At 42.2% G+C, this 15,596-nt stretch overlaps 1 protein-coding gene across 17 annotated transcripts in view; it reads right to left on the minus strand.

Moving 5' to 3' along the window:
• The window catches only part of Bmp2k (BMP-2 inducible kinase), a 153,388-nt gene that overhangs the window by 84,674 nt on the left and 53,118 nt on the right, over positions 1-15,596 (minus strand). For all 17 annotated transcript variants that reach the window (XM_087584030.1, XM_087584029.1, XM_087584037.1 and 14 more), the window contains 6 exon segments: positions 11,415-11,518; positions 9,805-9,884; positions 7,679-7,839; positions 4,019-4,272; positions 2,349-2,447; positions 1,095-1,279 (listed from right to left, as the gene is read on the minus strand). In XM_087584030.1, coding sequence (XP_087440156.1) covers positions 1,095-1,279; positions 2,349-2,447; positions 4,019-4,272; positions 7,679-7,839; positions 9,805-9,884; positions 11,415-11,518 — 883 coding nt within the window.

Below are 15,596 nucleotides of genomic sequence, written 5' to 3' on the forward strand. Positions count from 1 at the left end.
AATTACAGATATCAATGCTTACTACCTTGGGGCGGGAGGGGGTGTATCTTTGTATGCACATGTATACTCGTGCATATTTGTGTGTGTTCACACACGAGGAGGGAAGAAGTCAACCCCAAGTGTTATTCCTCAGGCTGTCCACCTAGTTTTTTTGATACTGGGCTTGTCAATTAGGCTCATTTGTTTCTGTCTCCATCTCCCCAGCTCTGAGATTACAGTGTGTGACTTTACTCCCTGCTTTTTTTTAAATAGAGCCTGGAAATCAAAGTTAGGTCTTTCATGCTTGTTGGAAAAGTACTTTACCAAGCTCTCTCCCAACCCTTAATATTGACTCTTAATTCCAAGACCCTGAAGAACTACCTAATATTAATATCACATCCAAATGTGAGAAACTATGTACCAAACTTCTTCAACCTATTGTAATGACTTCCCATAGAAAGTGCCCAAACAATTCTAATATATCTGAAGAGTTAAAATTCACTATTTCTCAACTACACTAAGAGTAAGTTTGCTATGCATGATTTACTTAAAATGCTTGTCCCTGTGAAAACTGAACCAAATCATACAAGCTTTACAGAGTCAAGTAGTTGAAGGAAGTGTAACATCCAAGTGGAGAAGTTAACATGTCTACAAGGATTCTTCATTTTCAATCTCCAAAGTAGTTTTCTTGGCGGGCTGGAGAGATGGCTCAGTGGTTAAGAGCACTGACTGCTCTTCCAGAGGTCCTGAGTTCAATTCCCAGCAACCACATGGTGGCTCACAACCATCTGTGGTAGGATCCGATGCCCTCCTCTGGCGTGTCTGAGGACAGCGACAGTGCACTCATATAAAGTAGTCTTCTTGGACTTTGCTTCTACTTCAGTTACAAAGAATGCTGTATGTGAACAGCAACAGACTCCTAGATGTCCTTCCGTGTGGTTAAACTGTGTCTGCAAATAGAGCTGGCAGACTTGCTAGGTGGAGCAGGAGGAAGGAAGGCATACAACAGAGGACTAGGAGGGAACAAATAGCTCATCCAAGAGCCACTCAGCACTTCTTGATGCTATCACCCACTTCCACAGTAAGTGCCTTTGCATCCACTAGGAAATACTTGCCTGGTGGCACCATAAGAGGAGTCCACTATGGTTCCAACCTGAGCTGGAAGTGAAGAGCCGTAGGGAGCTAAGGCTGGTGAGAACTCTTGAGGAGAGGTAAGATACTCAGGTGACACCTGCTGCGCTGGCTGCTGATGGTGAGCTAGCATCTGCTGCTGCAAGAGAGCCTGCTGATACTGCTGCATCTGAAACAAGAACACAGCCTCCGGTTACTACGTTCCTCCCTTACCCACTCATGGAGACAAAACCAGAAACCCACAAAATAACTGCGTATTTGAAGAAGGACCTGTTACCAGAAAACTGCCCAGAGTGATTTAAACCCATCTAATATTAAAAAGTCAGACTCGACTGGCCAGATTCAAATTTCTTTCTTTAAGTGGTCTAAGAAAAAGACAAACGAATAGGTCAACTGATACCTGTAAAAGAAGAAAAGGCACACTGAGCAAATGCATGGCATGGTCCTTCTATGTGTCACTTTTTCTCAACAGATACTTGTTGAATGGAAGAGACATATGACAAAAGAGAACAGGGACTCTAACAACCACAAGTGTCATTAGACAGTTACAATGTGCCACATTCCAATCAGGCTGCTTGAGAATATACATCTGCCTTCAAGGAAACAGTCCACTAAGGTAAGTTTTTAACGTGTGTGTGTGTGTGTGTGCGTGTGTGTGTATGTGTGTGTCCCCTGCTCGGTTTTGAGACAGGACCTCTCGCTGAGCCTGGATGGAGCTCAGCTCATCAGCCAGAATGGCTGACAAACAAACGGTCAAGATCTACCTGTCTCCACCCCCACCCAGCGGGGCTCTGAACTCAGTCCTCTTGCTCACATGGCAACACTGTCACAGAGCATCTCTCCACTGTCTCTCATTAAGTAACGTAAACTGACTTGCATTGTGGACAGTCAACATCTGGTGTCTTCAGCCTTCCCACTTTTTGAGACATAGTCTTTCTCACTGGACCTGGACTTCACTGACTTGGCTAGGTTGCCTGGCCAGCAAGCCTGAGGTTTTCCATTTCTGCCTCCTTTGCTCCTTGCTGGGGTTACACGTGGAAGTTACTAAGTCTAGACTTTTAGAATGGGTGCTGACGATTAAACTCATTTCCTTATGCATGCACGACAAGCACTTGCTGGCCTGACTCATCTTCCCAGGCCCCAGACTGAAGAATGAATTCTTAATAGCACCATGCATACTGTAAATTCCCTCAGAAATACACACCTATAAAGAACATCTAGACGTGACAAAGCCTTACCATGGTCGGATACTGTGATGCAAGAGGTTGTGGCTGATACACTGAGTGCATTAAAAACTGTTGTTGAAGTATTTGTTGCTGGTGCATTGCATGTTGATACTACGAGAGGGGAAAAAACAGAAGTGAAAATCAACACTGTGGGGGTCTGAATGAGAAGGTTCTCGTGTGGTTAAATGCTGTTCTCCAGTTAAAGATAACATTTGGGGAGAATTAGGCGGTGTGGCCTTGCTGGAGTCTTGCTGGAAGCATGTCACTGGCGAGTGAGCTCTGAAGTTTCAAAAGTCCATGATAGGCCCAGTCCCACTCTCTTTGGGCAACTTACAAATCAGCTTTGGCCCTCAGCTACTGTTCCAGCACACTCGTGTACTTGCTGCCACGTTTCCCACCATGATGACAACAGACTAATAAACCTCTGAAACTGTAAGCCCTCAATTAAATGCTTGATTTTATGAGTTGCCTTGGTGTCTCCTCAATGTAACAGAACATTAAGATGACTAATATCCATGCCTTCCAGTACCTGAACTGTCTTTTTGCTATTTATTTTTAATTTAGTGTTATCGGTGCTTTGCCTGCATGTCTGTCTGTGCACCGTGTACATGAAGTACCCACAGAATCCAAAAGAGGGCACTAAATTCCCTGGGACAGGAGTTATTGATAGTTGTGAACCATCATGTGGATATTAGGAATCGACCCTAGGTCCTCTGGAAAAGCAACTTCTACTCCTAACCACTGGGCCCTTTCTCCATCCTGAGTTCTGTTTTTTTTTTAAAGTATTAATTTTTATCAGAATAATGATTAAGAAAATAGTCTTGAAAACAATACAAAACAACCGTAATCTGTGACTGTAAATTTCCCTATGTTCATCAAATTGGTTTTAAAAGTAGTAGTAAGGCAGAGTGTAACTAAAACTGTATCAGCACCGTTTAAGGATGTCTGGAGGAAAGTTAACACACCTCGCCTTTTCCTAGCCGATGTGGGCACCTTCAGTGAGCCCTCATACCACAGGTTACTCACTCTCCTGCCTGCCGTGTTCTCCCGCACCACCCCACAGTCTATCGGGCAGCAGTGGACGGGGCAGCCCAATGGTGTGTTGAGGACATAGCTGTCCCCAACATGCCTTTAGATAATGATAAGATACTTGGGCTTACAGAAGTCCCACGTAGAAAAGTTTAGTGAGGCTAGAATTTGGCAGGACTTTATAAAGGACAGAATAATACCTCCTTTGTGCCTCCATATCAACACAGGCAACATAATGAAACATTAAAAACAGAGGTGCAGGATTAACCTGGGGTTACCAGGCTCACAGATAAACAGGAAAGATGATTAAAAAGACAGTGCTTCTTTTGAAAATAAAACACTTTTTCCAGAAGCACTGGTATAGATTCAAAATATATCTGTGATGCTAATTTCTGCACACCAAGTGAACATATATGCTTCATAAAGCCAGGGTGTGATCTATTTTAACAGCGCATCTCTTTACTGAGCATCAAACGTCTATTAATAAAACATCCTTTGGTGATTAGGAAATTGAGGATAGTGTTTATCTGAATATACTTCAAGTTATGATATGCCTATTTTAAGTCTATGATCTAAAAGTGAATGCAAAGGTATTCGATTGCTGTGTGAATTTCACACCACCACTTCCCTCTATAAAGTAATAAAAATACTACCTGCTGCAAATAAGCGTTTTGAAGTAGTTGCTGCTGCTGCTGTTGCTGCTGTTGCTGCTGCTGCTGCTGCTGCTGCTGCTGCTGCTGCTGCTGCTGCTGCTGCTGCTGCTGCTGGGGATGACGATGCAAATGAAGCTGCTGTAATCTCCAATCTCCCTGCTGTAATTGCTGGAGAACTCTATGCTGCTGTGGTGGCTGCTGAGTGGGTCCCTGAACCATTAAGATGTCAGACCCATTTCCAGGTCTCAGTGCTCCTATATTTCAAAAACATTAATACACAGGTAATTTCATTAAGATGAGTAGATTTCAAGTTATTAAAACATTTACAGTTTTGTAATAGACCTTTGTGCGGATCACATAGTCTAAACAAAATATCTACTATACTTGTAAATGCACATGGAAGATAATCTTATCATCGACAACACCAACAAATAAAGATCTTAGGAAGTCCATCAACCCAAATCAGTGAGCTCCAGGTCCACCGGGAAAGCCGGCCTCGGAGGCGTGCGGAGCTCAGAGAAAGCTAGGGGTGAAAGCACTTGCTGTGCTGTGCAGCATCAGGAATGAGGATCCAGCCACCAGCTAACGGTCAGGATGGAACTGCGAAGCGCACCCTGCTGCCCAGTGCTGGGAACCTGGGGGACAGAAGGCTCACTGGGGCTCACTGGCTAGCAGCCTAGCTCCAGGCTTCATCGAGAAAGCAGCCACCAAAGAATGCAGCAGGGAGTGAGACAGTAGGAGGTCCAACACCATCCTGTGGCACAGGCACGCACTCATGCATGCACTCATGCATGCACACACACACACACACACACACACACACACACACACACACACACACAGACACACACAGATACATAAGTAAAAAGAGATTATGGAGGAGGAAGAAGTCTAACAGGAAGGAGAGATAAGAGAGGGTAACGGAATATATGTGACATAAAAGTACAAGGAGTAAGTACTTGGGGGAAGGAAGAGGGGCAGTAGGTGGGACAAAGAGTTAAGGGCAGTGAGAGGGTTAATGTATATATTACATAATATGTACATATATTTCATAGGTATATAAGAATAACATAAAATCCATTACTTTGTATGTTAAAGTATGTACGCATACTTTGTAGTTGTTAAAATTAATCAAAGCACTGAGAAAATAATCTAAAGGGAAAAATCATCTCACCAATCATGGGGCAAGTATTTTCAAAAACTTTTACTACCTGCCAAGGCCTTCCCAGTATCACAGGGCTTCCAGGAAGGCAGTCAATGGAGAAGCAGCCTCGGCGACTTGGGTCATGCTGATAGCAGATGGGATTTACAGGATCAATACTACTAACGGAACACAACTTAATGCCCAGCGAGATACTCTGAACTCTTTTGTTAACTCCTACATGTACATACATATAGACAGACAGACAGCAGATGGGTATTTGGTAATTATTTCCTGCTGGCCGTAGCCTCTGAGAATTAAGTAAAGGATTAATTGTTAAGAGTTCCTTTCCCTTCTGCCCTGAGTCTCTTGCTGGCCATGTAAGAGGCTTGGACTCCTTAACTTCATGAATCAGAGAGTAAAAAAAGGAAAGAATTTAAATCTTTTACATAGGCAATATGCACAGACTCTCTATGTCTGTCTCTCTGTTTGTCTCTCTGTCTCTGTCTCTCTCTGTCACACACACACACACACACACACACACACACACACACACCTGCCTCAATCAGCTCTACAAGTATCATGCATGCTCACATGTGCAGACATACACCTATACATGCACACATAAATAAGCAGGCACAGGTGTATATGCATTTGGTGGATGGATGAATGTATGGGTGGGGCAGAGGCCCTGAAGCCACACTTAATTTCTTTTCTCGGGCCTTTTTATAAACAAAGCTCTTAGCAAATACCTCATAGATAAAATGTTACACAAAGGAGGAGTTACAGAAGGATGTTGATATTAAGTTCAAAGCAGTGTTTCATTCGTAAGCTCATTATAAGTTCAGAGCAACAAGTTTCACGTGGCCTGGTTTTAGCATAGTGTACACATGTGGCTTCCTCCTTGGACCTGACCTAGAATGAATGTTTTGCCTTGCTCACAAATTTGTCCCAAGCCTATTTCTCTTTTTAGTGTAATTGTGAAAGCTCATTGTATTCTTTATAATGCAGCCTTTAGTTACTATTCTATGAAGAATGGACACATTCTATAATTGATTCTAACTTTATTATATCTTTCTGGCAAAATAACTAAAACCTTCTCTTAAAACCTTCTTCTTAAAATTATTTTAACCAAATGAGGAATTCTGTAAATTCATTAATTCATCTAAACAGTATTAATTCATGTAAGTTCGTCTTGATGTTGATCTGCAGGAAATCTGCCCAGTAGAGTTGGTTAATGCCCAGGAGTCTATTAGACTGTGTAATAGTGATAAGAAAAGGCATATCAGCTGCAAGAAGATATCCTGAGATGAAATTTGAAGGCCCTGAAATTCCAAGTTTATCTATCTCACCCATGCAAAAACAGTGGGTCATCTCGGGTGAAATCACCTGCATGCCTTTACCCTATCCTAGATGGCTCCTGACAACTATCAAGTGTTGCAAAGACAAGGGTAAAGGGAACTGACCCTGGCTGACCCTTTAAGTTCCTGGAATCTTTGGGCCAGATCTGACTGTTCACAGATTTTAAATAAATAAGCCTCTTTTAAAGTTTTATTCACGTTAGGCGTGTGTGAGCATGTGCACGCAGGTGCCCTTGGACATCAGAAGAAGACGTCAGATCTCTTGGAGCTGGTGTTTCAAGAAGTTTTGAGCAGCCTGATATGTGTGCTGGGAAACAAGTGAGGGCTCACTGGAAGAGCAGCAAATGCTCTTAACCAATTCACCTCTCTCCAGTCCCCAGATATGTCCAATACTTTCCTCTGAAAAATGCACTGGCACGGAAATCAGGTACTGACTGTATGGCTGTTCTATACCACACTGTTAATAACAGCAAATAAATACTGGACGTTATCTAAGTGGTTATAAACTTACAGTCCACTCGACATGGAGTAAGTTAAAAATTACACAACAAACAAAACTTTTCAAAAACATCTTAAAAAGCAAGTGGCAAAGAAACATACCTGGGTCTATTTATGCCAATGACATAAACTGTTTATATGAATTAAACATGGCTATAGTAGTAATATTAATTTGGACTATGTTCATATTTCCAAAATGATTATTCATGCTTACAAGCTAAGAAGGTACATGCTACACTGGTATTACCTGAAAAGAAACCAGGAAAGTTTTACATTTTTCTGTCAATATTTCTATAATAGATGAATATTTTACTCTAATTTCTATAGAAAATAAATCTTTAAAAAGTAAAACACATACAGCGGTCAAAGGTTGGGGTCTGGATGGCCAATCATTGCCCCCATTTTTCTGTTAAGACAATCTAACTAACCTGTCACTGCAGTTGGACTGGCTGGCCCTCAAACCTGAAGCCAGCCTGTCTCTACCCTGAGCCCACCCCCGCCAGTACCCCACCCCCACACCACACACCCCTCACAGCCTGTGCTGGGTTATGAGAGCACACTGCCATGTCCATCCGTCTTTGCTGAGGGTGCAGGGATGTGCACTGGGGTGCTCACCCTGCACTTTGCCGACAGAGCCGTGTTTCCAGGCTAATTAATTACCTTTGGGTTTGTGGTTACTGAATTCCCCAGGAGCAGGGACTTTAACCGGCGTTGCTGAACTCTGAATGGTCAGCACACTGGAAATGGCAGCGGTGGAATTGGCCTTTGGTCTTTGTCTTGGTGCAATTGAGGTTTCTGTTGGTCCAATGGTATCTGTTATTCTATAATAGAAAATATAATTTATTCCAAATAATGAGATTATCTCTAATTTACTATTCATTCTATAAAAGACAGACATAGTTGATTATTACAGATGACCACATTAGTCCTTCCACTTTCCATCTCAGAATACAGGTTTACTACAGCTAGTAAAGAGAACGCAGCCAGGTACAGCTAGCTGTTGAAACTGTACTCTACGGTCCACCTTCAAAGCGGGAGGCACGGAGTACAGCCCTGGCGACCTAAGGGACAGCACTAAGACTGAGTACACGAACAGAAACCTGCTCACAGGGTTTCTGACGAAGCCAGGATCTAGGTCTTCAAAGGCACACAAAATAATCCCCCTCACCTGGACTCCAGAAAAAGAAAGCACTGTCTCCTGTGCTTGCTAAGCCAGGCGGCCTGCCCCCCGACCTTTGTTTACCTAGAACACTGAATGGCAATCAGGAGAAATGTCTGGTTGGGACTCAGCATAAGCCCCAAATGCACACAGCAGAACAGTAAGCACAAGTTTGAAAACAACGATTAGCAGATATAAGTGACATTTCCGAGCAACAACAACAACAAAAATAGGTAAATTTATTTTTAGTACATGCATGCATACAATGTATCTGATCAAATCTAACTCCCAACCCTCCACACTCCAATTTCTTCCCTATTAACCTCAAAACTTTTCCCTCACAACTCCATGGGCTTTTTTTTTTTTTTTTTTTTTTTTTTTGATGCCCATTCAGCCCTCTTGGTGCCGCCAGTATGTGCATGAGTGTGGGACCAATATACTCTGAAAATTACGTCTTTTTTCAACTTTGCTTTCTGTAAACTCATAAACTCAATTAAACTTTAATAAATCTCTCCTATATTTCTTTAATGACATCACTTAATATAATTTCAAATGATTTAACAACTAAAACTGTATATGCATCATTTATCAAGCCCCCAGTTCCTATAACACACACCTACCTCTCTTTCACAATACCTCTACATACCACAAGAGGGAGCCCTCCCAACACTTAGCCTTCTAAAAGGAAAAACAAAAAACTCATGGCAAAATTTCAGAAAATTCGGGTTGGTAACCTAATTGAAGTCAGCAGGTCATAACAAGAAGGGAAGTATCACGGAGACGTTGGTGGGAGGAGGAGGGGACGGTGGGAGGAGCCAAGGATGGCACATATGATCAAAGGACAGTGTGATGCATAACATTATTCAACAAAGCCTTTAAGGCAAGGTTTTTCCAACAGTCATAAACATATTGCAGGCATGCTGTCTCCTAACAGTAACAGGGCAGACAAGCGATGATTGGAGCGGAAAGGTATAAGCTATGTAAAAATGTAATGAAGACAGCAAGATCATTTCTATACACAGCCAATCACAGCTCACTTAACAATAATCAAGTGTCCACAAAAGCCGTATGCATTCTTCATTGCTGAATCATCCCCCCAGCCCCACATTTAAGGTCTCACTCTACAAGATAGAATCAAGCTTATTAATGGAGTAAATAAGTAAAAAGTGAGATTTCAAACTTGATTCTTTACCAAGCATTCTAGTTACATACACATATAAATTGTACAGCTACACACATGATGGCCTTTCTCTTTTCCTTTCTTAAATACAAGCAATAGGCTTCCTAGCTCTTAACTCGCCTCTGCAGGTCCCTGAATTAAGATCAGCGGGTGACAAAAATGATGACAACCACATGTCCACAGAGACACCGGCACTTCCACTCTCGGGTCCTCACTCACCTGAGCACCCACACGAGCGGCAGTCAGGCCCTCTACTTCGTACGTCTGAGCGGCTGTTGTTACTGTCTAGGCTCTAGCAGCACAGACTGAGCCCACAGCATGCTGGGTAAGGGAGCAGCACAGACTGAGCCCACGGCATGCTGGGTAAGGGAGCTAGTATTTAGGGAACGAGAACTACAGCCTCTCCTTTGACAAGATGGCTGTCGGCTCCAGCACAGCCCTGCCTACCTGGCTTTCATCTGGCTTTTCCTAGCAGCGGCTTCGGTAGCAGTCATCGGTTCTGGAAGAGTTGATGGAAGAATGGAATTCTTGGAAGAAAAAGGAACATTTCATTTAGTTTTTAATTTGAGTGGTAGTAATTTTTATGCTATAGATAAGACTATTCAACTTTTAAAGCACTGAGATACTAGTATTCAGACATACTCCGCAGATTTACTCTGTAAATAACTTCACATATGTAATGCCATCTTCATATGGATGTTCCACAGAAATCTATACAAGATGATCACAGCGTCATTGCATAACTATTTTTTTTGTGTAAACACTGAGTAAAAAATAACTATGACACACCTGTAAATCAATGATACTTTGTACTTCAGAAATAAACAACCAGCGACCAGGATTAACAATCATGCTGTCTCTAAGTACTACCAACAACTGTCATGGCATTGTAACGTTTAGAAGACAGTTCCTCTTAGAGCTGCGTCTGTCGGCCTGGGGCACTGTAAGCAGGAGATGAACTGAAAGCTGAAGGCAGGCACACCCCAGGCCAAGCTACTCTGCTCACTAGGAGGTCAGAGCATCCACAGAGACTCAAGAGAGACAGCGAGGGGCTAAAAAGGGAGAGGCGCCACAGACCTCCCTGTCTGAGCAGGTGAGTGAGGTTACACCTGAAGGAAACAGAACAAGTCAGACCAGAATGGTCTCTACAGAATCAATGCTGAGCTAGAAACCTTCGTTAACAGTAGCAGAAACTTGGCATGTGTAGTTCATGACAGTGTGCAGGGAGTGACTGCAAGTCAGAGCCTTGCAGCCAGGCATGGCAGCACACATTTTAATCCCAGCACTCCTGGAGGCGGAGGCAGGATCTGGGAGTTTAAGGCCAGCCTGGTCTACCGAGTGACTTCCAGGACTGCCAGAGCTATGTAGGGAGACTCTGCCTCAAAAAAATAAATAAAAATTAAATTTAAAGAGGAGGAGGCAAAGGAAGCAGGCAAGCAGGCAGGCAAGGAAGGAAGCAAGAAAGAAAAAGAAAAATCAAAGCCTTTGCGTAGAATCAGTCATCCTCAAATGAGCTGCTTACTTGGCCTAGCCTGGGCTATTGGACTACACATTAACTATGATCATTATAACTCACTATCCTGACTTTACAGCAGGAGGACAAGAGGATTTGCACCGTAAAGACATAAGCTCAGCCACTGACGAAGGAAGTAACTGAAGTCGGGCCTCCCTTTCCTGTGCTCTGCCATTCACACCTCACAGAGTCCCGAGGTTTAACACCGTGCTTAGTATCTGCATCATCAATACTATTTGATCACACCCCTTGGTTAAAAACAAAAACAAAACACTTAAAACCCTGTTATCAAATATGTTAATAACAGCTTATGCTCTGTGACTGACACATGCCATGCTGTGTTTCTCTGCACACTGCAAACCAGCTATCCTGCTGAAGCTCTCCAAAACACCTGAGTCAAGTCTAAGAAACGAGGCTCCATACAAGCCAGCGTGACGCCATCAGGACCACTTGTCATGAACCAGGTGGCCGTCCCAGCAAGCATGCACGCATACACACAGTCAAAATGGATGCTCAAGGCTTACCTGCTACACAAACTACTTACATTGATGTTGGAGACCGGACAATCCTTTTTGGCAAATTTAAATGCAAAGTAGGAGACTTGAAATATGTCAGGTCTGTGCTCGGGGTCTGGTTCAAGCATGAACCCTGTAATAACAGATCAAACGGCAAGCTGTTTGAAGACAAATACTACAGAGAGGCACATTATGGGAGGGGGTCTGTTCTAGTCTACGGCCCATGATTCTAGCTGACTTTGGTAATGCTTAGAGGAAATATCTGAAACCTTTTCTAAAAGTAAACTTAGCAGAGGCCATCACAGACCATCTCTGTGCTGGACAGATGGCAGACATTAAACTCTTGAAAAAGTGACACCAAACAAAAGGAGAATTAAGAACACAAAGCCTGTGAACTCAGAAGTACCTAATTACTCAAGAAAGCTCTGGAGCCACAGTGAGGAGGTGAAGGGGTCCCCTAAAACAATTCCCTTTAGTTACCTGTTCCCTAAAAGGTACTTAGCAGAGCAGCAGAGGGCTGGCAGACTAACAGCCCTCTGTATAAGTATTACACAGTTCTGTATACGTATTCTTATCATCACTGCCAACCATCCGAGCAGTTCTAGAATGCACTATTAACATATTTACACTGACCTCGCCGCAGTCCCTGACATGTTCTGTCTAACCCAATGACCATTCGCTACTATTTATACATTTTTGGGCGGCTTCTATTTCAACAGGCTGGAACTTACTCGATTCTGTAACTGAGAAAGTTGGCTGTGTTGGCACCTCCACGGCTGGTTCTACTTTATTGCCCTTAAAGTATTTAATGCTTAACTTACGTCAAACATGTTTAAAATTAAAGTTCATGCTAGCTACTCCCAAAGTTACTATAAAACAATGAGTGTCTTGAGTCCCACCACTAAGAGGAAGCTACAGGTCAAAATGGACTCAACCCCCTTGTAGACCTCAGGCCCTGAACAAGGAACAAAAACAGCAACACATGGGGCACAAAATGATGAGTTTGATTCTAAAATCACAAGAATTACCCGTGTCACGTGACTTACATATTTTTAGAGCTAACATACTACATATAGTTTGTTATTTCGTCTTAGCAGCACTATTAGACTAGAATAGCTAAAAAAACATTTAATTCGGATATTTATTAGTTTATATTTAACTCTCCTAATCAAAAAGAGATGAGAGATTTTTTAAGGTATATTTATCTTCTACAATAATTATATCTTAACACCAAAAAACATTAAATGTTTTAAAAACAGCATTAAATTAATTTAACAAAGTAAAATATATAGCATTCTTTAACAGTATTTATTGAGATTATGAAAAGACAACCAAATTACAGGAAACATCAAAATTACAAAAATACCGTATTTTATACGTTAGTGATATAGAACTTGTAAAATGTATCATTAAACTTCATAAGTAGCTACTAGTAAATATCATATAAAGCCTGAATTTGGCATTCAGAAAGCATAAGGTCTTTTCAAGTACAAGAGAAAGCAAGAATCATGGAAAGGCATTCACTGGCAAAGGACAAGAGAATGAAGAAACTAGCTATCTGATTATAAATGGAGGCTCCAAATTCAGTCTCTGATAACACAGAGTAACATGATCCTATATGTTACATGAATTATAGCATCTATAATACAGATGTCATAAAGTAAGTTAGTTCTTCTGATACAAAAGCAGAGAAAATTCCCTTCAAGTCCCACTAAAGATGGCTTACAGCATGAACAGCACCCTTAAAGGAATTGCAGTGACAGCTGATCACATCTCTCACAGTCCTCCAACAGAGACCTGTGACATAATTTCTAAATGCAGTTTAGCTGAAAAACAAGTTCTGCAGTGTAAAGAGAGCCCTGTGGTAGAAGAATGTGCTTCCTCAGGGACCTCCCTTCATCTAAGATATACTTAAGTTTCTACAAAGGAGGAGCCTTCAAGCATCCTGTTCTGAGTTAGTGATGTTGTGTTTCACACTAGCTGAAGGCAGTAAAGAAAGGGGGAGGTGGACTGCATGCTCTAACCAGTACTGGACCAGGAAATTCCCTCCCCCACTCCTCTCTCTCAAGCACAGTGTCACACAGATTTCAGCTCATAATGCGAATACCCTGAAGGACTCTTACACAATGTTGCTAAGGCACTTGTATTTTGACAACCGGTCATGATACTATGCATGAGATTCTCCACACAGCATCAAGTCCATGCTCGATGTTTTAGGTTTTAGAACATCATGCTCTCATTCTGCAGTCAAGATGGCGGACTTATCTGATGCACCATGTCCATATCTCCAGCTTCTTGTTGTTGCTGTTTTAGTTTGCGTGCTAATGGACTTGTGTGTGGTGGGGATGCATGTCAAGCCACATGTGTGGCTGTCAGGGCCCCACTCTCTCCTTCCATACTTACACATATTCCAGGGATCAAACTCAGGTTGTGAGGCTTGTGCAGACAGCAAGTACCTGTCTGCACTGAACCATCTCACCAGCCCCTGGGTTTAATTTTAAACTCCAAATAACGAGATGACTAACAATCACCAGTAAAATCACAGGCAGAAAAGAGCTTGTTTTTTTTTTTTTTTAATCTCTAGATGTTTTTAATTGGAAACTACTAGACATTGAAATAGTAAAAAAGAAAAGTTCAATATGAAATCATTTAGAATTTAATTTAAATTATATATAATCTTGAACTCTTTCAGAAATAGAGCCGTAAATGTACCCTTTGGTTACTGCATGGCCTAATCAAGCTAAAGTACAAGGTTACCAGCTTTAATCTAGTTCAATGCTGGGACTTAACTATAACATGGACCCTTGGGGGTTCCCAGAGACTGAACCACCAAAAAAAGAAAAGAATGGGCTGAACCTATGTCCCCTGCACATATGTAACAGATATGCAGTTTGGTCTTCATGCAGGTCATGAACAACTGGAGCAAGGGCCATCCCTGACTCTGTTGCCCGCCTATGGATCCTGCTCCCCTTATCTGCCCCCAGTGGCAAAGTGGGTTGGTATCAAGAGGGGGCCCCACCTTGCCAGAGGAGACCGAGGGAGGAGTGGGAGGAGGAGGGCTGCAATTGAGATGTAAAGTGAATAAATAAATTAGTGGTAAAACAAACAAACAAATACATAAATAAATAGAATGGTATCTTCAGTGTCCAACTAGCTCGTCTATGTCTAAAATGTCTTAAATAACTAGTCCACAACTGAACCGCATCCTCCAATGTGCTCTGGGGAAGGAACAGATTAAGAAGCAGAGGTGAGAGTGCAGGAAGCAAAGGGAGAGAACACAGGAACTACACTGCCTTTGAGTTAAAGGAACAATGCACGTTATCACAACTATCATCGACTCCTATTTACATGAACACAAAGTCATTTTTTCCCAAATGTTAGCCTTGAAGAAACTCAACCTCTCTCATCATTCTTGTGTGACCTTTCCATTGACAACAGCACACAGCACAGCCTGGAATGGGGTCTCAGCACGTCCATAGTTTCTGATGAAACCAGTGACACTTTCAGCTGATTCCCATGCATTTCTCACCACAAAGCACTCATCGAGCAGCTGGGTTTCATACACATCTGTGCAAGGAAAGAACAGCACCCTTCCCCATCCTGACAGAGCAGCAAGAAGAGCAAGGGCTCGGCCACCACAGTGGCCCTCAGCCAGTACATGGTAGTCAAGTCAGAATGAGATGCATGCCTCTGCCTAGACAAAGCTGGGCTTACCAGCAGCACCTCTCTCTCCCCTGATGACTTCACAAATGTAAGAGAAATGCCTTGTTAGAAGTCCTGAGTCTTTCTGCCTTAAAACATATTGATTTTCTCTTTCTGTGACGTATTCCCTCCCAGTGAATTCCATTTATTACAATAATATAGTAATATACCAAAAGAAAAACTTCACTATTCATTTTGAAGCTTTTGCTGAGAAATTGTAATTTTGAAACTACATTTTAAGCAGTTTAATTTTATACGTCGACCCATGGAGATTACTACAGAAATTTACATGCGAGATGTAGGACTCCTAAATCTATTTACTACAGATCAAATTTAATAACTGTGTGTATATGTGTATATATACATACATACACTCAACTATAAGTAGGGCAGTAAGTGGCACTCTAAATACACCAGGAACCTCTCGTGGGACTGTCCTGACAAGGGCCCTTTCTCACTGCCAGGTAATGATCCAGCACTAACGAGTGAGCGAGAGAGTCTCTTCAAGG

This window comes from Rattus norvegicus, chromosome 14 (assembly GCF_021556685.1).
Source record: "Rattus norvegicus strain SHRSP/BbbUtx chromosome 14, alternate assembly SHRSP_T2T, whole genome shotgun sequence".
NCBI classification, from domain to species: Eukaryota; Metazoa; Chordata; class Mammalia; order Rodentia; family Muridae; genus Rattus; species Rattus norvegicus.